We start from the raw sequence: 25,623 nt of genomic DNA on the forward strand, positions 1-25,623 counted from the left end.
GCATGCACAGACTTGTCTGTCTTCTTTCCTACAAGCCTGGGAGCCGCAGCTCTCACTGCATCCCCACTCACCAAGGCAGCAGGCATCTGGCTTGACGCACACTGACTTTCCAGTGTCCCTGTGACAGCCTTAAATTTGGCTCTCAAAGCATGCTATGGAGATAAGGTGACTGTGCCTCCCTCCTGTGACCTCAGAGAGAGAGAGAGAGAGAGAGAGAGAGAGAGAGAAAGGGAGAGAGGCCATCTTTGCAGGGCACTTCTAGGGCCTGAGAGAAAGTGTCCTAAGACTCTGAATGTCTAAGAAGTGAAGACAGCAGGGGAGCCCTGTGTCACTCTAGGGTGTGGACCCAAGTCTTATGCACATAAAACCCAGCATTTCAGCCAGGTGTGGTGGCACACACCTTTAATCCCAGCACTTGGGAGGCAGAGGCAGGAAGATCTCTGTGAGTTCGAGGCCAGCCTGGTCTGCAAAGTGAGTCCAGTACAGTGCTATACAGAGAAACCCTGTCTCAACCACCCCCCCCAAAAAAAAAGAAAAGAAGAGAAGAAGAGAAAAGGAAGGAAGGAAGGAAGGAACGAATGGAGGGAGGGAGGGAGGGAGGAAGGAAGAAAGAAAAAAGAAAAAAGAAAGAAAGAAAGAAAGAAAGAAAGAAAGAAGGAAAGAAGGAAAGAAGGAAAGAAGGAAAGAAGGAAAGAAAGGAAGAAAAGCATTTTCAGGGCCAAGAAGCAAACCAGCTTCCTCCCATAGCTATTTTTGGGCAACCCCTCCCCTCTTGTTTCTTCACCTCCCTGAAGCACCTTGGGCTAAAATGTAGGCATGAGGTTCCCCCTTGACCTGCTATTTTGGGCTCACTACAGGGTCTGGGGGGCTTATGAGTAAGTTGGGAATGGCAGGTACTAAATTACGGTAGGGCTCCATCGCTTCATGGCTGGTAACTTTAATTCTTTCTTAGCTGAGGCCAGAGGAAGAGACCCTCCCTCTGGAGCCAGCCTTCCTGGATTCTATCAAGAGTCAGCTTTCTGTTTCTCTCCTGGCCATTCACAGTGCCCACACAGGGATGTAGGCACCCTCCTACCTCCCACTCTTCCTTCCCTCTTGAGCTAGTAGCAGGCCCATCTTTGTTGAGTTTGGCTCACCCTTGGATTGAGTCAAAAACACTGAGGCTGGTGAAATGGGCTATTCATTTTCTGTCTTCCCTCCCAGCAACTGAGCACCCCTGCCCCTCCCTCTTTCTCACTGTGTGTGTGTGTGTGTGTGTATGTGTGTGTGTATGCTTCATGATTCATTTTCAGGGTCCTCCTCCCTCTGAGACTCTTAGCTCCTACTCCTTTCTTCTTGTTTACTTCCAAGAGGGGAGCTTGGCCAAGAAGCAGTGAAAGCCTCTCTGTTCTGGCCTCGCTGAACCCTGGCTCTCTCTCCTTGATTCCTTTCCAGGAAAGCATTACTCCCCACTCCCCACTGCTCTGAAAGGCTCTGGGGGAGGCCAAGGTGAGCCAGGGCCTTGTCCTCAGCTCACACAGTCTGGGGCCCTCTCTTCCCCAAAGGGAGGAAGGATCATGCCTCCCTTTTCTTGAAGTGCAAACTACTTCCAGCCCACCTTGGACCCCTGCAGTCCCACCTCTTATGGTACGACTCTACTGAGCCAGTGCCCTCAGGGCTGAGCATTGCCCTGCCTGGCGCTAGCCTGCCACCTACCTGCACAATGCTGTGGCCCTCCGGGATGTCTTCTGGGACGCTGGCCTCATAGCTGCTTTGCAGAAAGATGGGCCGGTTGTCATTGACATCCAGAACTGTGACAAACACAGTGGCCGTGCCTGTGTGCCGCTTGCCCACAGGGCCATTGTCTGTGGCGGGGGTGGTGAAGAACAGGCATTAGCAGCTATGCAGTCCAGGTCATCAGCAAGAGTTACACTGTTTTACACCAGCCTCAAGGGATGGCGGCTCACTGTCCTTCCAGACCAGCAGCAACACTAACAATACTGACCTCGTGCCTCCTCTCAGATGGAGACTCACTCAGTCCTCACAACAAACCAGGCAAGCAGGCAGGATGCTCCTTCCCAGCTCACAGCTGGGCTACCCAGGCACTGAAGAAGGCGGGGTGAATGGCCAAGCCTTCAGCAGCCTATGCACATTATTCGTTTCATAAAAGGGGTCTCTGGAGACATAATGACGTCAAAGATCTTTAAGGGAGGCCAGTCCCACTGTCCATTTACCCAGGGATTAGATGACACTGTATTCTGATCACAGTGGCCGCCTGTCATCCCTCAGGGGAAGCCAAGGCAGGAGGATTATTAGAGATCAGTTATTTGAGTGTAGTTTGTCTCAGAAAACAACTACCGACAAAGAGAAGGTCTGGTGAAAATAGGGCTATTTGCCAAGGAACCCTGTGGCCACAAGATGTGGAGGAGCAAGGAAGGATTCTGACCAGAGGCTGTGGAGGGACTGTAGGTCTGCCAACAACTCAATTTTGAACTTCTAGAACAGGGAACACATCTGTGCCTCTGTTAAGGCACCAAAGTTGCTTTAATTTGTCTCAGCAAGCCTGGGACCCACAGCGGTGATGACAGTGTGAGAGGTGAGGGACACAGGTAAGACACTTGGGTCAGCCACCTCAAGGGCAGGTGTTCACTGCTCGAGTCACAGAGGATGGGCAGAATGTGGGCCCACGGACACCTGGCTTCTGATTTCTCAAGAGAGTGAACTCCTGAACTCTGGAATAAAGGCTTAAAAATGTTTCCCACTAAGTATTATTGTTCCTTATTAAGCATTGGGCTGGCCGGATCAGCATGCCTACTTGATGAGCTTGGCCTTTAAACTTAAGGCATGCTGAGGCTCTGCAGGAGCCATCCAGGGTGGAGAGGTATGACATGGGAGCCACAGCCCTATCTGGGAAAGCTGCTGAAAGTCCTCCTCAGAGGATGATCCTCCTGCCAGTGTGTGCCCCAGCCACAACGTTCAACCCAGGGAGGAGAGGGGCACTTGGGTTGGCTGGGAAGCAATGGTGACGTGGTTTTTCTTCCTACTTGAGCATATGCTGAGGTGCGGATCGTTCACCCCAGGGTGGTCCCTTTTCTAGGCTCCTCCCTCTCATCCCAAGGGCATTGCCTCAGCTAAGGATGCTGAACTGGGAGACTTTCATGAAGCCAAGGCTGGCTCTAGTTGAGTGACAGCTCTTCAGAGGACAGTGTCTTCCCAGGCGGCACTCAGGATGGGCAGAGAAGAGCCAGCTGGGCATGGCTGAGTTGGGAAGAGCACAGTATAGCTCATTCCTGCTCACCCAGCAAACTCCACAGTGTAGAGGGTGCTCCTGGGAGGACCAGGAGCCACTGTGGGAAGGGAACACAGACCTCCCACACCTGTCCCCCTCCAGTGAAGTGCTTCCTACTGCTTAGAGAGCAAAGGCCAAGCTTTTGGTGCAAGATTCAGATTTCCACATCCTTTCCTGTCTCATTATAGCCTTTGCTTCCAGAGCTGGAACTAACCACAGCTAGTCTAAAAGCTGCTCCCAGTAAGGCTGGGGAAAAGGCCAGTGCTGCCCTCTCTACTGTTACACTTGAACCCAGGAGGATGTTGAACTGAGGTGGCTGTAATGAATGGCCACCATAGTCCAGAGAATGACCCACTCAACCACAGAGGCAGAACAGCCAAGTCAGGGAGCCCAAGGTCGGACAGCCCTGAGCCCTGACCACCGCAGCCCATTCATTTTAATTTTTGATATTTTTTTGAGAAAGGGTCTCATGTGGCCCAGTCTGGCCTCAAACTTGCTGTGAGCTTGGGAATGATCTTGAACTCTTGATCCTCGTCCCCACCTCCCCAGTGTTAGGATCACAGGCGTGAAGCACCGTGTCACCTGTTTTCCCTTCTGCCTTGAGCAGCCATGAGTCTACTTCTTGGCCTGTGGCCTTACCCTTCTTAGCAGCCAGGAGCACGGGACAGTAGCCGCCCACCCTCCAGCGCCCAGTGATGCCATGAGTGTGGTGTGCCATTCTTCACCAGTCTCAGGGCAGAGTTTTGGCTCCACGCCTGATTCCCCATGTGAATTCTGCCTGGAATAACTGCCCAGACAGTATACAGGGCAGCCAGAACGTACCTATGGCTTCCAGAACCAGTGTGTAGGCAGCTGTGGTCTCACGGTCCAGGCCCACCACAGTTCTCACCGTGGCATCACGGTAGCCCACACTGAACTTCCCGTCCACGTTCCCCCCTGCAGGCAGAAGTGGAGGAAGATTCAGGGTGGGCAGCAGAGCTCTACGTCAGACAAAGGAGGGGGGCTTTGACTTTACTCCTAAATAGGGACCCGCACAGGATCCCTCAGAGGATGCTCTCCCGGGCAGAGGGTGCAGCTTGTGTGGGTGAATGACTGAAAGCATGAGTGTTTAACATCCACTGAGCACCTACTCTGCAGCAGGCACTCCAATTATGGACCGGCTTGTCTCACCCTCCCCTGATCTGAGCTTCTGGGCCCTGTCCTGGGCTCCTCCCGTATGCTGACTCTGGACTGTGGATCCAGCCCATGTTGCCCTAGAATCTCTTTTGAAGGAGACTGAGCAGATGGCTTGGAAAGGGCTTTTTACATGTGGCCAAAGACTGGCTTTGGGGTGGGATGGCGGGGCTGGGAATTTCCCAGGAGCCTCACCTTTGGTGATAGCAAGGGGCTAAGGACTACAGTTCTCTGGGTGGGAACTCATGGAGGACCATAATGGGGCAGGGGGGCAAGTGGACAGGAGTCAGGTGGGTTTGGTGTCCCTGGATGGTGGTCTCCTTGTGGGTTGGAGCCAGGGTAGGTACTCTCTGGGACTAGGGAGAGAAGCTGCCTGTGTGAGCTGGTTGCAGTACAGACTCTTGACAGCAGAGGGTGCCATGGCACTGTGCTTGGAAGAACTGAGGCGGCTCAAGAGAGTAAAGGTCTAGGAGGGCTCACGACCAGCCAGCAGGAACCAGTCACTGTACAGGTTCTGGCAGGTCTCTCCTTCCTTTACACGGTTTGCCCCGAGGGGCCGGCCCCGAAGTCAGCTTCCAGGCTCCTCACAGTCTTGCAAGGGACAGAGCACAGCCCTGCACAGGGCAGGGAGGAAATAGACTACAATTCAAATTAGTGGCAGAACTTCTAGGCTGATGCCATGTGGGGGGGGGGGGGGGGGGGTCTCGCCAACTGTGGCTTTCTGGAATGGTCTTTGGGCTAGGAGCACGAAGAGGAAAGAATGGGAGGGCCTGGGATGGCCAGCCCGAGGCCTGAAAAGTCACTGAGGCTACAAGAAGCCACAGGGACACAGAAGCCAGGATCTGAGCCTGGGATCCCTTGCTGCTGGGGAGGGGTATCGGAGAGGGTAGCGCCTACCCTACATATGTGTCGAGGTGCGCATGCACAGATGTGGCATATCTGTTCAGGGCTCCAGATGGCTCACAGACAGAAGGCTCTGGGTGGGCTGAGAGATGGAGAGGGCTCTTCCCTCCTTCCTGCGTCCTAGTGTTGGTGCAGGTGGGCCAGGCATCGAAGAAGCAGGAAATGGTTCTAACTCACGGGGTGACAACCACAGAGCATGCTTACCATTCCCCATGGGTTCTACTACCGTGGTAGGTTCACTTTCTCCAGAGAGTCAGAGCAGGGCCTCGTCAGCTTTAGCCACACCCCTATTGATGGTAGCTATTGAACATGTTCCAGCTCAAACTAATCTATTCAGGTGGGTTGCAACCACCTACCTCTCAACAAATAGGCATTTTTGTGAGTCACTGGGGATGGACAAAGCCACACTCCCACAAACTGCTTCCTCACCCTGAAGTGGGGTGAAGGGACACTTCAGTCAACACTGTCTCCTCGGCCTAACCCACAGGACAGCCTCAGCCTCAAAGCTCCCTGGGAAGCAGGAGCAAACCCTTGGGGAGGCATGGAGGAAGAGGCCAACGCCCCCTTTCCATGCTTCTGCCCCCCCTCCCCCGGTCCAGGTCCCTGCTGGGCAGCCAGGGCAGCACCTGTGATGAAGTAGCTGAGCTCTGCATTGAGGCCCACGTCATTGTCCGTGCAGTTCAGCCACAGCACACGGAACTCCCGGGGAACGTCCTCAGACACAGACACGTTGTACATAGCGGGGAAGAAGGTGGGCGTCTCATCATTCACGTCCAGCACTGCAAACAGAGGGGACACACTGGCCTAGGCTTGCCGGCTACGGTGGATGCCGGGAACCGTGCAGGAAAGAACTTCCAAGGGGGTGATGAGCTTCATGTGGCATCTGTGTCAGTGCTGTCTGGTTATGAATCCAGGGGTCCTGCATGGTGGCTGAGTCATACAGGTTCAAGCTGACCAGAGCTGGCACTCCCTGCCCCCCAAACCATCCCTAACTGTTAAATGTAGGTGAGGGAAGCCCGGAGCACCCCTCCCCCAGCATAATGACAATGATGTTGAGGGTTTCTCACACAGTCTACAGCCACGCCTGTGGCATCTTTCCGAGGTGGCCAGCACCAGCCACACTGTCGGTGGGAGGATGGAAGCTCAGAGCAGTTAAATAACTTGTCTATAGTCACACAGCAATAGAGTGGAGAGGCTGTGATCTTGGGGAGTTGACCCTAGTTTTCAAAAGGGATCCCAGAGAAGGAAGCTGGCTCTGAAGTTTTTCCTTTCTAAACATTTTATTTCCCTTAAATACTTGTGTGTCCAGCTTTTCGCAGGCCTCTCTTCCTCGGGCACATGGAGTTCGGATGGTCCTCACAGGTGAGACGAACCTCCCTGCTCTCTGTGCTGTAACTGGGAGAAGTGACTGTCTGTTGTTACGACCTATGTTTTCTGGCCATTGTTACTCTCTACGGTTTTTCCTGAGTTTGGAAGAGGTGACACACTTCCTATTGATTATTTGGTGAAGAAGTAGGTCCCCCAACTGGCTCCCAGCATCTATAAGGGAGTCTTGTATCCATAGGATAAGAGGACAATGGGCTCCAAGACCCTTACTATCCCAGGTGCCCACTGAAGCAGGAGAAGCTGTGTGTCTGTGTTAGGTTAACCCCTTGCCTATCTCCTTCCCTGTATCCTTTGGATGGAGAGCCAGGAAAGCCGTGCCAGGGTAAGCCCTGCATGTACTTCCTCAGGGTCATTCCTGCCTCCAGCCACACTCTGTCAGTGTCTCCATTTTTCTCAGAGCTAAAGACCTTGCAGATGGGAAATCATATTCCATCATACAGGGCGGACATAATGGCACTTGGTCTCAAGGGGTGAAGAGTCTGGGAGTGGAGGCCCCTCACTACCCTCTTTCCACAACAGCCATACCCTTCCATAATTCCATAGCCATAGAATGGGGAATCTTCTTTATATCTGAGGAAGCACCAGCTTTCCTAAGATGACAGTCCTGCTTAGACCCCTGGGGTCCCAGCATCAGCCTTGAGTTCACTTTAGATGCTGTGATGGGAGACTAGGAGGGATGCGGGCCTTGGTGGGGCTCTGGGCTTTGAAGCAGTAGCCAGGTCAAGACAAAGCTCAACGAGCATTTTGAACAGAGTAGAGAGAGTCAGGGCTGGGCTGTAGGGCTTCCTACTGGGAAGCCCAATGGCCAGTGCATGACTAGCAGGTGATGGCACAGTCCCAGACCCAGCTCCTTGTCGGAGGTAGCCCTTACCCTGGATAGTGAGTGTGCTGGTGGAGCTCTTGGTGGGTGTGCCCGCATCACTGGCCACCACCCGCAGCTGGTACTCGGCGATGCGCTCACGGTCCAGCTCAACTGTGGTTGTGACCACACCATTGGTGCTGTTGATGACAAAGTCCATGCGGGGCATACCCACTTGCATGCGATAAGACACCAGCCCATTCAGGCCCTCGTCTAGATCAATGGCCGCCACCTGGAGGAAAGGAGCGGCTGTGTCAGGGAGAAGATGCTTGAAAAGGAACTTTCATTCGCCTGTTTCAATTGTTGTCACAGAGGCTTCTTGCCTCTGCCTGTTAACCTAGGCCTAGTCCTGGAGGCTTTAGCCTTCTTCAATCTAACCTAGGCCTAAAATGTTTTCAGCCTCTGAGACTTACTGCTGAATAAGCTCTCCCTTTCTTGTTCTTATTGACCTCTGGGCTGGCTGATTCAACTCAGCCATTCTGGCTCAAACTCCTCTCCCAGCTAACTTATTCAATCTGATTTTTCTCTCGGTCTCTGAATTGCTCTGCTTAGCCTCAAACTAACTCCATCAATCTTTTCTAATCTTCTGGCTCCTCATTCTTTGGCTCATTGTGTCTTCACCTGTGTCAATCTCTCTCTGTAAAACTCTCCCAGTAAAACTGCCTCCTCTCCTCTTCTCTCTCTCCCTCTCTCTCTCTCTCTCTCTCTCTCTCTCTCTCTCTCTCTCTCCCTCCCTCTCTCCATTGCCCCTTTAGTAGCTTCCCATTCCTCTCTTCTCAAGAGAGTTGGTCATATATTCTATTCTGTCAAATCTTTCTCTGACTTGTCACTTTTCTGCCACTCTGTTAGACATCACTTTCAAACACGGGTGCTTCCTTCTACAAACTAACTTCACCTTCATTGTTTGGGATTAAAGACATGTACCACCACCCCTGAACCTAAGCTTTTCTTTACCCGAAACTTGCCCTATACCAGGCTTGCCTTGAACTCAGATCTGCTTGCTCTGTCTTCTGGTTTAAAGGTCAGTTTATATTTCAATAGGATCACACAGATCTAGAAGGTCTTTGGATGTATTCTCTTGCCAGATCAGCCATGTTCTGAATTAAAATTTCTCTACAGATGCTGGAATAGATGCTTCTTTCCTGGGCATGACCTCCCCTTTCCTACCAACCAGAGCTTGGGGCATCAGTCACACCTGCTCCCCTGTGAACCTCAGGCCTGGCCAGTGTCTCCAGGGAAGCCTCCACTGGGCGGGGTGTCAGAGCTGGAAGCCTCAGATAATCTCTGGTCTGAATGCACCGAGTAAGAAGGGCTTCCTACGACCAGACCCAGGCCCCTAAGTCTTGCCCTTTAAGCCCTACTATCGTTTAAGGAAGCTCTTCCAGACTCCAGCAGGCTTTGGGCTCCTATACATTGCCATGGTCCAGAACTTCCCCTCATTCTGCAGCCTTACAATACTGGCTAGGCTCACTCAGCCTAAGGACGTTTTCATTTCCTGGATCTTGGCTTCACAGCCTCCAGGACCAACTCCTCTCTCTGCTTTATAAGTTAAAATGGAGACACGTGTAAAAAGACATCAGGACTATTCTTCAATGTCATACAAAAATTTCATTTGGTACATTTCACCTGGGATAAAGTCAGGTAAAGCTCCTCCCTGGGTCCCAAATTGTTCCCACTGGCAATTCCAGTCCTGGTCAGAGAACTTCCCAGCACATGATCCAGTACACTGAGAATTTCATAGGCTAACACCTGAGAACTTGGAGAAAGCTGGATGACCACAGTGAAGATGGGAGCTTTGTGGTTAAAGCAAGACTCTTGCCATTGGAAGACAATGGCCTCATTTAGTGCAGAGATTGGACAAGGTTTCTCCATGCTTCTCGGCTGCCTTCCAGAACAGGGGCTCAGTGCTTTGACTTAATTTGTACTCTAATCCCTGAAGAGAATTCTTATACATGCTCAGTAGAGATCTTTCTTGGTTGAGGTCCTAGTTGGGGCCAGGAGACAAAGAGGTTATGTCAGAACCTCTTCCTGAATCTGAGATTTCCCTGTCACACATTCCCAGTTCCTGTAGCCTTGCTGTGGCTCTAAACATCTGTAAAATCTGCCTCAGGGCCTCTTTCCCTCCAGTCTTAGAGGTCCTTGCAGAGATCTGTTATTCTCTTGCTCCCACCTCCTTTGGGAATTTCTCCTTGGGGACTAGCCACTGTGGTAGAAATGGAGGCTCTCCCTGCTGGGGGCTTGGGAGAATGTCTCCAATTTCCAGGGGTCAAACACACTGTCACTCTCCTCTTGTGGGAAAAGAAACAAGCACAGTGAGCCAGTAGGCACAGCCATGGCCATATACTCTGGCATCCTGAGAAACAGCCCTGTCTTTTTGGAGTGGGGACGAGTGATCCCACTGTCTCGCGTATAAACCATGATACACACAACAAATTGTTGCCTCAGCACAGCCAAGCAGGCACTACTGTTATTTCCTGTTCTCAAGTGAGAAATCTGAGGCTCAGAGGGGTTGAGGAGTGTGCTCTGTGTCGCACAGCAATAGTGGTAGAACTGGGATGAACACGCATATCGGTTGGACTCCAATGCCTTTCTTTTGAGGTGCTGGGCCTGGCACTCAGGGCCTTGCTCATTCTGGGAAAATGCTCTTTCCACTGGTCCCACCTGGCTGCACCCAGCTGAAAGTGCACAGTCTCAACCGTGAAGGTCTCCCAGAGTTCCTAAGACACTCCCGGTAGGACATCGTGTTCTCTTAATCAGCACCTTCAGGGCCTCCCAGTCTATTAGGGTGATGGGGATGGGGAGAGAGGCCCGACCTCTTCTGGGCCATGGGAAGTTTGGGAGTCTCTTCAAAGCTTCCTTCCTAAGCTTTGGAAGAGACCTATGGGAAGGGTCTCACTTCTGTGCAGAGTGGCTTGAGGACTCACAGGAGGTATGAGGAATCTTATTTAGGGGTGCTGAGCCACTTCTGACATTGTGTTCCACAACCATTTACAGCTTGTGGCGCTGGAGTCTTAGGCCAGACTCCCACAGGCTGGGGAACTTTCTGAGTCAGCTTCTAGGATTTCTGTCCACCCTCCTGGCTTCTGTTTTTGCCTGATCATATTCCTTGTCGTTGTCTGTGGCACGGAGCCTCCATCTCTCCAAATCTCTGGTTCTTCCAGACTTGGCTCAAGGCTCTCCCTAGGGGCCTCCCAGACTTCCTCAGCCACTGCAGTTCTCCCACCACTAGTTGTCCCAGTATTTTTGACTTACATAGTGTAGGGGCTCTTGATTAGCACCCACCGCCCTGATGAAAGTGCTTAGCGTGGAGCACACAGGGACCCCTTGGCGCCCAGGGGCAAGGTAAATGAGCAACGCTTACTTGGTAGACAGAGACCCCTGCAGGGGTGCCTTCAAGAACCTCAGCCACAAAAGGCAGGTTCTGGAAAGTGGGGTCATTGTCATTAAGATCCAAGAGGTTCACAAAGACTGTGGCACTGCTGGTGGCCTTCAGAGGGGGTCTGCCACCTGAAAGGACAAGGAAAAATCAGGCAGGGATGGGAAGAGGGGTGTAAGAGAAAGATGACAGAGAAAGGGAGGCATACACCCCCCCATCCCGATCCCCAGGTGTCCCTGTGAAGAGGAGCTTGAGCCACTTGTCCCTTCCCAGGCCCTCCCTATGGCAGGGGCCCTGGGGTTGGTCACATCTGGATGTAGACACCATTCTATTATTAGTGATGACATAGCCCTCCTGAGTGGGTTCCAGGATCCCTAAGGACCACCCATGGGGCCATCCCCCAAAGGTTCAGGAGCCTCCGCCTATGTGGGAGCTCAGGGGTGGTGGTGCAGGAGTCGTACAGTCTGTGACAGAGACAGTGATCTTGCGCATGAGCTCCGCCTCCACGGGGTCAGGGTTCTCTCGGTCCAGCATGACGTGGGTGGTGCGGATCTTGCCTGTGGTGCTGTTCAGACTATAGAACTTATTGGGGGGCTGGATGCTGTACAGCAGGGTGCCATTCTCCCCCAGATCTGGGTCCACAGCCGCCACCTGCCCAGGAAGGAACAGACCCCTTACTGAGTTACAGCGCAGTCCCTGGCCCAGGAGCAGGCCCAGGCGCAGGTGCAGTCGGCGGGCTCTCTTGCCCCACGAGGGCTCTGTTGGGGACAGGAAGTGGGAGGGTCACAAAAATACAACAGTTTTGAAGTCTGGATTCTCTGGCATCTTCACCCATCATCTCTTTTTTATTCAAGCCCAGCTGTCCTGGGTAGAATAGTGGGATGGGATGGGTAAGTGGGTGCAGGACGGTTGGTAGTACATGCCTGGCATACATATGGCCCCGAGTGCCACATAAACTAACGGTGCCCATTTCCTAGGACTCAGGACTTGGAAGTAGGAGGATCAGAAGTTGCAGGTTTGGGGCCTGGAAAGCCTACCCCTCTGTTGAGCCCTGGTTTGTGGAATCTGAGTCTGTTATAACAAGCTCGTTCTTTCTCCCTCTGTTGCTTCTGATGGTGGAGGGTCTGAAAAGCCCTGGGACTCTGTGACACCAAGGCTTGGGCAGGGAGCCATTAGCTGGGTCCCAGTTTAGAGGGAAAAGCAGAGCTCAGAGATGCATGAGCCAGACTCAAGGTCACACAGCACCAGCTTTGGGGTGATCCTGCCCCCTCTCTCGCAGCCTCCCAGAGTCCTGAGACAACAGTGGCTCTCACCCTTCAATCCACCATCTTTTTGTATTGCAGAACCATGATGATATCAGAGGTGGATGGGACCATGGTGGGTGGGGAGAGGATGACTTCGGTCCCAGGGGCTGTATCAGGACAGTGTCATTAACTTCATGACACTGGGCAATGACAGTTAGAGCTGGTCAGCTTCTGTGTCTCACTTGTTGTGAGCTTTTGTACTCTGGCAGCAAAATTTGTCCCTGCTCTGGCTTAATCCCCAGTCAAGGTGTATCTGGGCTCACTAGACCAGAACAGATAGATATCTGGCCAGGGTCTCCACCTGTCACCACCTCTGGGCTCTGGGGGTTGGGATGGGCAGGGAGAGAGGCTTACAGGGCACGTTCCTTGCCAGTGAGATCCTCTTCAGCCTAGACATCTCACACCAGACTCATCTCATCCTACACTCTCCCTACACATCTCCTCCTACACTCTGCTTCACTTGTAGCAGCAGAGGGGAGAGGAGGGCCCTGTCCTTGATTTCTTCACTGTATTGTGGCCATACTGCCTCATGTCTCCAGCCTCCATGATGGGGCCCCACCACCCTATTTTACAAGAGATGATTCATCCCAGGCATAGTTCAAGCCAGGCTGCATTGTGTCGATAAGGGACAGAGGAGGCAAGTGTCCCTTGGGTTTCTATGTCTGTACATTACAGAAGAGACAGCCCTGTTCATCCAGGTTCTTCTGGATGCGGAAACTAAGACGTGGAGCCAAAACAGCCCATCCCAAGTCAGCATGTGTGGTCAGTTTCATAGTGAGGAAGACACTCTCCAGCAGAGCTGCCCTGTACTCTAGTTGGTGGTGGTCACTGGCCTTGGGCTCTCAGCCCCTCTCTGGTCATGGGGTGGGAAGGGGGCCTGGGAGAGAGCAGAGGCTGAGACCCTCACTGGGCAAGTCTGTGGACTCTCACCATTTTCCCCTCATTTATTTCCCATTTCATGCTCGTCATTTTTCTCCTGCCTGACAGGGAATAATTCTCTCCCTCTTCTTTATTTTGCTGGAGGGTGTTGAAAGGCTCTAAATCAATGCCCATCAGCAGGCCCTTGAAGGAGGCCCCAGGAACAGCGGGGAGAGTTGGGCCCCAGCTCATTGCAGAAAGAGAGAGAAAGGCAAGAGAGGCATCTAGCCCGTAGTGTATACTCATCAGGAAGCCACATTTGGAGCCCACACGTCCAACACACTGAGGCCCAGAGATGCATGTACTTTGTCAACTCAAGGGCACTGAATAACGTGACATACGGGGACAGGCTCATCTGCCGCAGACTTTGGAAATTTTTTGGTTTCCATCACTTTGGGCTTCTGGAGTCATGGCTGTTGCTTATGCTAGCGTGGCCCTTGGGAAGCCGCCAATGGATTCTCCAGTTGAGGAAGAGCTAGCCCAGACACAGAGCTGGAGGCTGAGTGGTAATGAGGTGAAGCTTACCAGCCCGGCATCTGAACACAGCCTTAAACAGCAAGCATTTGAGATATATTGCTTAGCTATGGTATGCCCGACAACGCGTCCTCCACAGTGAGCCCAGCAAAGAGACTGCTGATAGTGGCAGCTGCCAGGTCCTAGTGCTTCCAGCATTTTGACTAATCAAAATCTGACACAAGAATCATGGGTGATGGCCCAGTGGGCAAAATAGTTGCACTCAAGCCCAGTGACCCAAGTTTAAATCCTCAGAACCCACATAAGCAAAAGCACGTGGTATGTGATGTCAGACTCTTAGGGCAAGATGGAGGCAGAGACAAAAGAATTCCTGGACTCTCTTGGGCCAGATAAGCCTGGGGCGTGCTGTGATGAATGACAGGAGACCCTGACACAAACAAGGTGGATTGCAAGGTTTGACACCTGAGGTGGTTATATATCACTCACATACACAACACACACACACACACACACACACACACGCACACACACACACACACGTACCCCAAAAGCTCTGATGACAGTAATCTCAAGTGGAGACTTTTATAGGCCATTTTCTAGGTAATGGGAATAAACACGGAGATGGTGAAACTTGCCTAAGGTCACAAAGCTGACAGCTGGTGTCACTGGAATTAGAACCCAGATCCTTTGGTACTCACTAAGCTCGCTTCCTCCTTATAAGCAGGTATTTTAACAGATAAGCCTGGACTATGAAACACCTCAGAAGGAAGCAGAAGGGGGCAGGGCACAGTGAGTCTTTCTCAGAGGTGGCATTTTAGGTTGGGACAAACAGAGGGAGCAATATGTGGAGGAGGTCAGGGAACTGAGAGCCTTGTTGGGGAATGTGCCAGTGCTCAGTCAGGGAGAGGTGAGTGTGCAGGAAATGGAAAGGTCAATGTGTGTGTGTGTGTGTGTGTGTGTGTGTGTGTGTGTGTGTGCGCAAGAACGTACATGCACCTGTGCATAAGTCTATGCATACGTGTATATATGTGTGTTACTACATGTCCATGAATGTGCTTGAGGATATAGGATGTATGTGTGTGCATATGTGTAGATTTATTTTTGTTAACACATGTGTGTGCGCACTTATGTGCATGCCTGGGGGAGGTGTGGGAAGGCGGGCCAGTCCCACCCGGTATCACCTTTGGCTTATTGCTGCTTGGCCCCCTTGCTAGCCCTGCTCTCCTCTAGCCACCTTTCTTGTGCCCCAGCCCTACCTCACTTGGGCTGCGGGGAGACCCGAGTTCCTGGGACCTTCTTAAAAGCACCACAATGTGCTCACAGATGTGTTTTAGGGGTTATGAAACTTAAAACGTTTCTGTGGTGATTCCTCTTGAAATGACTTTTCTATGACCAACTTGATTAATGTATAAGACCCTTGATTTCTGATTTCTTGGCACTCATCATAAACAACTGGGATTTCTACCAAGTTCTGGAAACTTTTTAAGTCTAGAGAGTCTAACCTAGAATTCATCTTTCCATGTAATTAAATCCCCACAAACTCTATATTTTTTAATTACAATTGCTGCATATTAGATTTGGTAGCTGTTTCATATAACAAGTTTTACATTTTGATTTTACTTACTTCCTCCTGAGAAGTTTGGGGCTGGAGCCCTCTGTCTGTCATGCTGTCTGGGACACACGTGTCTGTCTGTCTGTTGAAGGTAACCATAGACAGGTCTTGCAGGCTATAGGCATATTTGTGCATGCATGTGTACGCGTGTGCGTGTGCGTGAGTGAGTGTGTGTGTATATGTGTGTGCAGGATGTTTGTCCTGCTCTATCACTCTCTGCCACATTTCCCTACGACAGGGTTTTTCATTGAAGTTGGAGTTAGGCGGATGGCCAGCAAGATCCAGCAATTCGGTATCTGCCCATCAAGCTTCTGGGGTGAAAGGCATGCGGGTATGAAGCCTTGGCCAGCCTTTATGACTACTGGGATCTGAACTTGGGTCTTTATATTTATGAAGCAGACACTCTCACCATGAAGCCGTCTCCAGCCTGGCCCTGGCTTTTACACTGGATCAGATAGGAAGAAGCCAGTGGTAAGTCTGAGCAGAGGGTGACATGAGGCCCCTCTGGAGGCAGAGCAGGGCTCTGTCCCTTCCTGTACTTCTTGCTGAGTGAGCATGGGTCTAGCACAAAGCCTTTGCTTACTGAGGGCTTATGTAGCCTAACCACTGCCACCGCCCCCCCAACGTCCCTCCCTCCCTCCCTTCCCTCTCAATTTCCTTTGGGAGGAATTTCCCAGAAACACAAAGACAGACAGATGTTCAGAGATGGGCATTCTACAGCATCTTGGGGATACCAAGTTGGGAACTCCTTGGAGGTTGTTTTGAGCCATCACCAGGGTGCCCACAAGGTGGCAGCAGAGAGTGCCTGTGGGACCCAGAGCCCTAGTGGCCTACGCAAGAACCCCAGCTAGAGGCTTCTAACTGTAGCTCGAGCCAGGCTTTGAAAACCCACTCACTGGAGATTGCCTGCCCTGCCTTGCTGCCTGGGATTCTCTGGAAGGGGACACGATGCACCAGCTGAGGGCCACTCAGATCTTGAACATGTGGCACACTAGCCAGGTGATGGTCACTTCCCTCTTTGTCCTTCCAGGTTTCCATGTTCTCTCTCCGGTCCAGATAGACCCTGTCACTTCAGGAACTTGCTGGTGAGGGGTGAGAACTCTGAGGTCAGGGCCCTAGGTGTGGATGGAGCAGGTTCTTAGTGTCAGATCTAAAGGCTACTGACCCTGCCCCAGTCTACCAGATCTTCAGGACCTAGGCCTCTTCTAGATATCTCTGAGTCCATAGAGGGACAAAGAGATGGGCCAGGTGGTTTCTAAGTCCTTATTAAAAAGCCAGCAGGCCTGAGTTCAAGCCCCAGCACCACCTCTCACTGGCCCCAGGGGTTTGAGCTGAGTCCTGCTGCCAGGGTAGAATATCATGAGGATGAGAGAGAATTCATGAGATGCTCTTGGGGTAGTATAGGACAGGACAAACGTTCAATCAACAGTGCTACTGAGAAATGTCAGAGTGCGTGCCCATCACTGGCTGGCTGGTTTGGCTCAACTTTTGGGGACTAGCCTTCCCAAGATGAGACTAAATGGGGTTCAAAGGTAGGGGGAAGAAAGACTTATAAACATAAATCTGAGAGTTGGGTAGAGCACGTGGGGCATTGGCCCTGCCTGTCTTCAGCTGCTCTTGCAAACCAGGTTTCATTCTGGGACCCAGTGTCTCCGGCTTTGCTTCCTTTCCCTGCTTTAAGTCATATAGTGAACATGGCAGGCACACACAGGACATACAGGTGAACGCCTGGCACCCTCTGCCAGAGAACCCCTGGGGTGGGTGAGCATCAACTCCATGCTGAGGCGGCCCTGAGAGCCAACACAGGCCAGAGCTAACCAGGCCAATGGCTGCAGCGGCTTAGTGGCTAAAGGACATGGGCCAGCTCGGAATGAAACACCAAGCCTAGGCGTGCCTGTGGCAGGCCAGGGGATCGCAGTGGGAACGCATCCACCCTGTCAAGGCTGCCAGGCAGGGCTGTCTGCTACTTACCGTGGTCACGTCAGAGTCGGGAGGTGTCATCTCCACCAGGTTGATGTAGTAGGGAGCATCCTTCCAGGTAGGGTGGTTGTCATTGATGTCCAGGAGGGTGACGTTCACCTGTGGGCCACAAGGGGCACTGTGGTCCATAAAGGTCAACAAGAGCAAGGGCAGGCTCAGGACCCTCAGGGGTCTTGGGTCCAACAGAAGCCTGTTTCAAGGAGAGCCTAGATTTTCAGGGACAAAGTGGGGTGAGGTCTCTGCCAAAGGAGGGGGGTCTTCGTGCTGTTCCATGAGGAGGTAGAGAATGGATGAGGTGCCTGAAATCCTTGTTGTGACCCCGGCTTCTCTCAAGGATTTGGTCTTAGTGATGGTGACCCCAGTTGGGGATCTGAAAGGATCCCTTGACCTTCCTGGCCTCAGACACAAGTCAAATGGTTTCTCTGTTCACCTGCCCCAGGTAAATTATTTACAGGGCTGAGCTGTGATTCCTATTAGCAGGGCCAGCCTCTACAGAGGTGAACAAGATGGGGTTCCAGTTCCAGCCAAGTGCCAACCCCAGCGTGGATCCTCTGATCTGGCAAGAATGGGGCAGCTTCCCAGGGTAGGTGGAAACCATGGAGCAAGGCGAAGAAAGAGGCTTCCAGGGTGAGCCCAAGGCAGGCATGGGGAAGGAGACTAGAGGAAGGACCCCTAGAGCAACGGGTCACCTACTGTGGCTTCTTCCTGTCTCAGGGCCGCTTTCCGCTCCTCACTGTCCCCATTCCACCCTCTGCCACCAGGAGCTCACTTTGGGCTCCTAAGCTCCTCCTCCTTGAGCTCTTTTGTGGTGATGAGGCCTTGATGGGCTCATGGGCCTCCCCTGAGGGCTAGATGCAAGGAAACTTAGCATCATTTCTCATCATTATAGGTGATTATAGATGGGGTAGTATCCCAGGGGACACTGAAGGACCCTAATTCCTCCTCATAGGAATTGTGGCTTCTACTTAGATGTCCCAGAGAGCAGGAGAGGATTCTGGGGCCCATGTCCTCTGCTGCTTGCCCAGCTGGGCCTTTGGACTATAGTGGACATATTGTGCCCTCCTGAGTGTCCTGTGTCCTGGTGGCAAGGCCTTCCTTTCCCATGGCTGCTCTCGGCTGCTGTCTGTAGATGCCACCTCAGAGTGTCTCACCCTGCGTCAGGACATGGTACCCAGAGGCCCGATGAGGCAACCTGAAGGTGAGCAGGGAGGAGGGACCCGGTCAGCAGGGTAAGGAGGTACTCACTGTGGCAATGCCAGTTTTCTGGTTATGGCCCACACCCCCATCCACAGCACGCACAATGAGGATGTATTCAGATTTGGTCTCTCGGTCGAGCAGAGATGTGGTGGTGATTTCTCCTAGTGGACAGAAAGTAGATGAACGAGATGGTTATGTGTGGTGCTGGGGTGGGCCGGGAGAAGGACATAGACACGGAGATGTACTTGCAAGCTGTAGTTGGCCACATTCAAGGCTGCCATGGCCTCCGCAACTGCAGTGAGCCCATCTGTGTACTTGAGAGGGCAAAGCACTGTGTTTTGGAGGGGACCCAAGAGCTGGGTAACAGTACCCCATAACGAGGCTGCTTTGCAGATGTGGGGCAGGGGCTGGCAGAGCAGGAGGGACATTTGGCACCAGACCCATTCACAGAACACCTCTGGGTTAGACTTGACATCATTTTCCCGGCTTTATCGGCTCAATCTAGTTGCTTCAGCCCCCTGTGCCTCAGTTTCCACACCTGCTCAAATGGGAACTATGACAGGACAGTTTCACAGTAGGGTATTGTGGCAGTTATTTAATGTCATGAAAAACCTTGGAATAGCCCAGGCTATCTGTGTAGGCATACAGTCACTGGGAGTCACCAGTGGTAGGAGGGAGACACGCAGGCTGGATCCCACACGTGCTTTAGCTTTTGCCTCTGGCCTGGGCACGCAAGCCTACAGTGTGAGCCTACAGTGTGCAAGCCACAGTATGTGAGCCCACAGGGTGCGACCTGCAGAGTTCTGAGTTCATAGTCATAGATACTTTCCCAGCTACTCCATCACTGGTCTAATCTCACCTGAAATTTTTTTTAGTGTGTAAATGAACTATTAACAGACATGTTTAAAATAAACTACAATTTTTGTCAGCCGTTTTTGGCCTTTTTTCATTCTTAGGCATCTTTGGAACATTGATGGTAATCCTTGGTGTGGGTGAGCACGTATGTGCATTTTCATGTGTGTGGACGCCAGACGCCAACCTTGAGTATTACATCTCAGGAGCCATCCGCCTTGTTTTTAGAGGCACCATTTCTCACTAGGACATAGGACTAGCTGCTTAGACTAAGCAGGTTGGCTGGTGAGACCCAAGGATTCATCTGTCTGTCTATCCAACACTAGGATGACAAGCATATGCCACAATGCCTGGAATTTCTATGCAGATTCTGGGAATTGAACTCAGGTCCTCATGTACTTTCCCAACTGAGCTATCTGTCTCCCAGCCCATTTGGTAGTCTTGGATGCGTAGGTGTTTGACAAACAGCTCCCCAAAGAGAACAAAAGCCAGTTGTTGATTTCAGCGGTATAAATACTCCCGCCAGGACCAAATCAAGTCATTAACTCCATGGCCTTGGCCATGGCATTCCCAGAGCAGCTGTGAGCCAGCAGAGCTGAGCACATCACTATGGACAGGACAGGCCCCAGCTGGCCTGCAGTGATGCAGGAGATGGCTTCTATGTGGAGAACAAAGATCCAGATTTGAGTTCTGTAGCTTTCCTGGTATGGCTGTCCCTGAGAAGAAGTCCAAATCTCTTTAAGCCTCAGTTTTCTCATCTGTCAGAAGAAAATCAGAACACCTTCCAGCCAGAGCTGTTGCAAAGATAAAGGGTGGGGCTGGGGCTGGCTCCATTAATAAAGTTCCTGCTGTGCAAGCATGAGGGCCAGAGTTCAGTCCCCAAGACCCATGCTGAAGGCCGGCATGGCAGCATGTATTTGGAAGCCCAAAGCTGTGGGAAAGGTGGAGACAGGAGAATCTCTGGAGCTCACTAGTCAGCAGGGGTGGCTGAATCAATGAGCTCCAGGTCTCCCAGCTCAGTGAGAGAGTCTTGTCTCAGAAAACTAACATGGAGAGTGATTGGGGAAGACTCCTGACAGCCTCTGGAAAACACACACACACACACACACACACACACACACACACACACACACACTAGCACAATGAAGAAACTATAGGGGAAATACCTACCATTCAGAAACTGATCATTTTCTTCCAATACACTGAAAGAACCCAAGGCAGGCAGGCAGTGATACCCACCTTTTTGTTTCTATAGCCTGAGCTGTGTGACATGCAATAAGCTACTTAACATCTCTGTGCTAACAAGGGCACTTGGACAGCTAGTTCCCTGAATCTCTTTATATTCACATTTCCCTTCCTGCCTTGGGTTGAGCAGTAGCCAGAGTTAGAGGACAAGGCAATGAAGGTGCCAAAGCCAGGAACCATAGACTGGTTGAGGTTTGCCCAGGAAGCCATGCCCCTCATTTGGTGGTATCAATTAATAAAAAATTGGTATGGCTAGAAAAATTAATCTGTAAAAAGTTTTGAATACAAACTTGTATTCATGGTAGATGGCCTTTTCCATCTGGGAAATTAGGATCAATTAAGGCCGCCTCTGTGTAGCAGGACTGGCTAATGCCACCAAGGACCTCAGAGGAAAATGCTCCCAACTTTGGGTAGAGAACATGTTAGGGCAGCAGAAAGCATGCCTTTTGTGGGCCCTGGGGCAGGGTTGACCCTTGACCTGCAGCAGGATGTGGATGGGGGGGTAGGATATGGCTCACATATGGCTTTATGGACCCCAAAAGTCGATGTGTTGAGCTCTGAGGTCAGCTGGTCAAGCTCTGAGAGACATCAGTGAAATTTTTAACTTGGTTCTTGCCTAATTTTTTCTCATCTGGAAAATGGAGGAAAGGGAAGGACATAGTGTTGGGCACTTGGTTTGTGTTAACAAATGGTGCCGAGATAGTATCTGCATCCATATCTACAGATCAGAAATGCTTTAAAAATTACATCTGGATTGAGCATGTAGAGATTTTTTCTTGTCATTATTCTTTGCACAATATAGTGCAACCAGTTTTTTGTTGTTGTTTGTTTTATGAGACAGAGGTCTCATGTGGCCAGGGTGGACTGGAACTTGTTATGTAGCTGAGGATGACTTTGAACTTCTGATCTTCCAGCCTCCACTTTCTGGGTGGTAGATTACAGGCAGGTGCCACCACATCTGGAGTGGATAGAGCCCACAGTGTCATACATATTAGGTAACATCTCCAGCCCGGGGATCAAGTGTGTGTGTGTGTGTGTGTGTGTGTGTGTGTGTGTGCACGCATGCGCACGCGCACATTCATGTGTGTAGTTGTGAACATCACACAGTAAACTTGTGGAGGCCAGAGAACAACTTTGGGTGTCAGTCCTGACTTGCCACCTTGTTTTGAGACAAGGTCTGTTTGCTGCTGTGTAGCCCAGGATGGCTCGCCCGCATTCTCCTGTCTCTGCCTCCTACCTCAGAGCAAGAGTGCTAGGCTTAGACACACGCCACTGCATCAGGCCCTAAGTGGGTTCTAGGGATGTGAACGTACACTCACATATTGCACAGCAAGCACCCTACCGCTGTGCATCTCCCCATCCCCAGGCTGGCTTTTTACACGGAATGTACATCACGCCACATCTCTTAGTGATTGAGAAATGCCTTAAGGCTGCTGGAAGACACATGAGGGTTATATGCAAACACGGTACCATGCTCCCTAAGGGGTGGCAATGCTTTTCTGTCCCTGGGAGTCATGGAACTAACAGATTCTAACTAACTAGCAGATTCTGAGGTGTGACTATTGCTTCTTGGAAATGCGGCTTGCTGAGGAGGATCCTCTGAGAGGAGGAGGAAGGTCGAAGGTGGAAAGACTCATGTGACCCTGGGTCTCCTCTTCTGTCCTTGTATGTAACAATAGCAGCCATCTTCTCCCAGATCCTTGGCAGCAAGGAGAGCTGGAAAGCCAACCTTGGTCCATGAGTCATGGACAGCAGGAAAGTCCTACTGGGCTACTGCCTGCCTGTGGCAGGGATGGCCATATCTCCAGAGTTCTTGTTCCCTGCTGAAAGGTGACCGCTAGGCAAGGGCTCTTCCCCAGGCTTTCTAGTAGTGAGGTAGCCCCTGTCTCCTCTAGCCAGGGCATTGTGTGTGAGGATGACAGATGGCCTTGAACAAATATCTCTTGTATGTTTTTCTCCTTGAAACTACAACATGGAAGTGACCTAGGTTTAGAATTGTCATGTGAAAGGCCACCCACTGGACATCTGCCCGCACTGCTGTATGTTCCTACTGTTCGGAGTCACTGAGAGACTGGAATAAACCTGTTGGCATCTAGAGTTTCCTTAAATTAACAAAAATGACCTCCTAGAAGCAGGTAACTCGCATGCCCATACAGCTGTCCTGGACCCCAAGAGGACCATACTTTATTCTTCCTATGCTCTAGCATTGAGTTAGGCACCCTCCAAATGAGCACAGGGGCCCCAAATCCTCCCCAGGCATGGCTGAACAGCCTGCGCTTGTTCTTCCTCACCTACTTCCCCCGAGCTTCAAGGAGGAGAGAAAGTTAGAGGTGTATAGAGAGCCTTAGAAAGAGTTACACAGGCTGAACAGGGAGCTATAGATGGGAGCCCCAGGTGAATATACAAAAGAAAACACAGCAGCCATTTCTTTCTGTACTTCCTACAGGCTGATTTTAGGTGTGTTCATTATAGTCACCTATCTAGTGCACAGAACAGTTTAAACGCATGAAGAGGAGTCCAGGTTTAAGGCCCAAGTAAGCAGCCAAGACTCAGCAGATTTGGGGGTGGCACAGCCCCTGGAGAGTGGTGTGTGCCAGCTATTTGGAAAATGAACAGCTTTAGACACTCTTTACTGCTGAAGGACATGGTGGATGTGTTTGTGATGAGATTGCTTTGGGTAAGATGAGTAATTAATGCTGAAGTGACTATTTCAGAGGTAAAATCAGGTACTCGAATCTGGCTTGCTGTTAACAGCATGAGAGGAGAGTATGGTCCCTGACTGGCCCAGAAAGGGCAATCTGATGGTGCAGAGCAGCAGTTTGGGGCTCACCAGAGCGGGCATTGATGCGGAACTGCGAGGATCCTTCCAACGAGTAAATGATGGACTCCTGCCCATACTCCCGAGAACGGTCCAGGTCTGTGGCATTTAGGAACAGCACTGTGGCTCCTTGAGGAAGACAAAGAGGTAGGAAGTTGCTTTTCTGACCCCAAGGTCCTGGAGGCAGATCCTGGAACCTGTAGTGACCAAGCCTCAAGGAGTTGGAGAGCCTGAGAGGTGGGGTATGGCAGCAGAGTGCTGGGTGGACTCAGGTCTTTACTAAGGTGAGGCTGGGCCTGGGAGAGGATTCGCGCCTCTTCTCCCCCTACTTCCGACACTGGGCCTAGCCTCCCACAGTCCCCTGACCTTACCTGGCTGTCCTGTGGCTCAAACCCACCCAGCTTTCATTTGAGTCCAAAGAAACAGAGCTCCCAATTAAATTATTTTACATTTACAACATCCAATTTATCTTATTCATAGCAGAATTTATAAAGGACTTTATTTTCTTGTTAATGTCCACTGAAGGCAAAGGCCTTTCTCTTTGTTCCCATCTACATGGAACCTTATATGGGCTTAGGGAAGGTTGGCTATTTCTGCAGCCCTGGCCAGTCCCCACAAGTGATTTGTCCTATGGCTGTGCCCACCCAGGCTTTTGGCTGCAGCACCCTCTGCTCTTGGGGGCACTCAGAGATTGACGTCAGCCCCAGGTTACAGCACGATGGACGGCAGAAGAGTGCCTCAGCCACTTCCTCTGCAGATGACCCAGCATGGGTCCACCTGCGGGGCTTCTGGCAAGGCTCCCTGGAAAAAATATATAGGTGGCAGCTAGGAGGAATAGTAGTCTCCAAGAAGAGCACGGATCAGGCAGGCCCCTTCCAGGTGGCCAGGGGCCTCAGGTATATTCTTTGATCCCAGGAACATGAAGACAGAAAGATAATTAGGTGTCATTAGCCCAGGAGAGGAGGGAGCAGTGAGGGCTTAGGTAGGGCTAGACATAGAAATGTGCGGTGGGCCCAGCATGACACCCAACTCACTTATCTTCAGATACTGGAGAGGTATCTGGAGGCCCTGCTCAGACCCTGATACATAGCTCCAGCTATATTGATGTCAACTCTCAGTTGAGCTTTGCTGGATACTCTCTGTCCTCCACTCTACACCAGGGCTCAAAAGTCTTTCCAATACACATAGCCCCGAGGACAGCACGCTTGGAGGCGAAGATGCTGCTGCCAGCCTACCCTGAGGGAAGGAACCCACATATGCACCTTGTGGTGCTGGCTCAACTTGGGCCTTCCATTCTCAGGCTCATATAGGAATACACTTTAAGACTGCCCTTCAAAGCCATCCCACCAGAAGTCACGGCTTCTGGGACCTGCCTCACAGTACTGAGTCTCAGAACTCAACTACACTCCACATTCTTTAATCAAGATTATATAATTAACCATCTCCTATTATTCTTTTCCCACTGGACTGGCTGCAGATGAACATGACCCATGTCCCATGGGAGTTCTGCACATAGTAGTGACAATAACCAGATGTCCCCAAAGACTTTTCTTAGTTGTCATGGATGTCTGGAAGCCGACAGAAGGCTGGAAGCCCCCCACATGTATGTACCACAGCTGCAGCTGCTGGCTTGTGTGTGTGTTCTGCCCCTGCCCCAGCTGTACCTGCCATGATGTTCTCTACCACAGAAACGAAGTAGGCAGGCTTGCTGAAGGTAGGAGGGTTGTCGTTCTCATCCTGGAAAGGAAGCATTCAGATCAATGTGTTGGCAAGGTACTTGCCAAAGTGAGAACCAAGGGGTAGTTTGGGAAAGGTGGCCCTGAGGGCGTCTGGCCTCTATGTATCTGGAGTGGCTAGAATAGTATGAAAGCCAGGAGTTGCTTTGTCAATTCATGTTGAAGGATAGGTAAGGCAGTCATTGGGGAAATGTGCAAGGGTTGGAAAGGAATAATATGAGATCTGGAGATAGAAACCGAAAAAGACAGCAGTCAGCTCATCTACAGCTCTCAGCACCCCCTCCCACCTTCCAGCTGTACTCCAAGCTTACTCCAGAAGCCCAGCCCCTTAGTTCTTTTGCTCCCATGCAATGTCCACTTGACCTTGCCTCCCAGCGAAGTCAAGACACGGTGATTCATTCTAGAACCTCTGCTGAAATGAAGGGAGAGGCCTGGAGAGATGGTTTGGTGGTCAAGAGCACTGGATGTTCTTCCAGAGGACCCAGGTTCAATTTCCAGAACCCACAACTATCTTTAACTTCA

General features: G+C 51.3%; 1 protein-coding gene across 1 annotated transcript in view; it reads right to left on the minus strand.

Moving 5' to 3' along the window:
• The window catches only part of Cdh23 (cadherin related 23), a 349,868-nt gene that overhangs the window by 81,253 nt on the left and 242,992 nt on the right, over positions 1-25,623 (minus strand). The window contains exons 19-28 of the mRNA XM_055598837.1: positions 25,030-25,102; positions 23,378-23,494; positions 18,499-18,611; positions 17,245-17,352; positions 11,427-11,616; positions 10,951-11,096; positions 7,602-7,821; positions 5,971-6,123; positions 4,091-4,204; positions 1,696-1,844 (exon numbers count right to left, since the gene is read on the minus strand). Of these exons, the coding sequence (XP_055454812.1) occupies positions 1,696-1,844; positions 4,091-4,204; positions 5,971-6,123; positions 7,602-7,821; positions 10,951-11,096; positions 11,427-11,616; positions 17,245-17,352; positions 18,499-18,611; positions 23,378-23,494; positions 25,030-25,102 (1,383 nt within the window). The remainder of the gene's footprint in view (positions 1-1,695; positions 1,845-4,090; positions 4,205-5,970; positions 6,124-7,601; positions 7,822-10,950; positions 11,097-11,426; positions 11,617-17,244; positions 17,353-18,498; positions 18,612-23,377; positions 23,495-25,029; positions 25,103-25,623) is intronic.

Source organism: Psammomys obesus, unplaced genomic scaffold, assembly GCF_907164565.1.
Source record: "Psammomys obesus unplaced genomic scaffold, mPsaObe1.curated_primary_1811, whole genome shotgun sequence".
Lineage (NCBI taxonomy): Eukaryota > Metazoa > Chordata > Mammalia > Rodentia > Muridae > Psammomys > Psammomys obesus.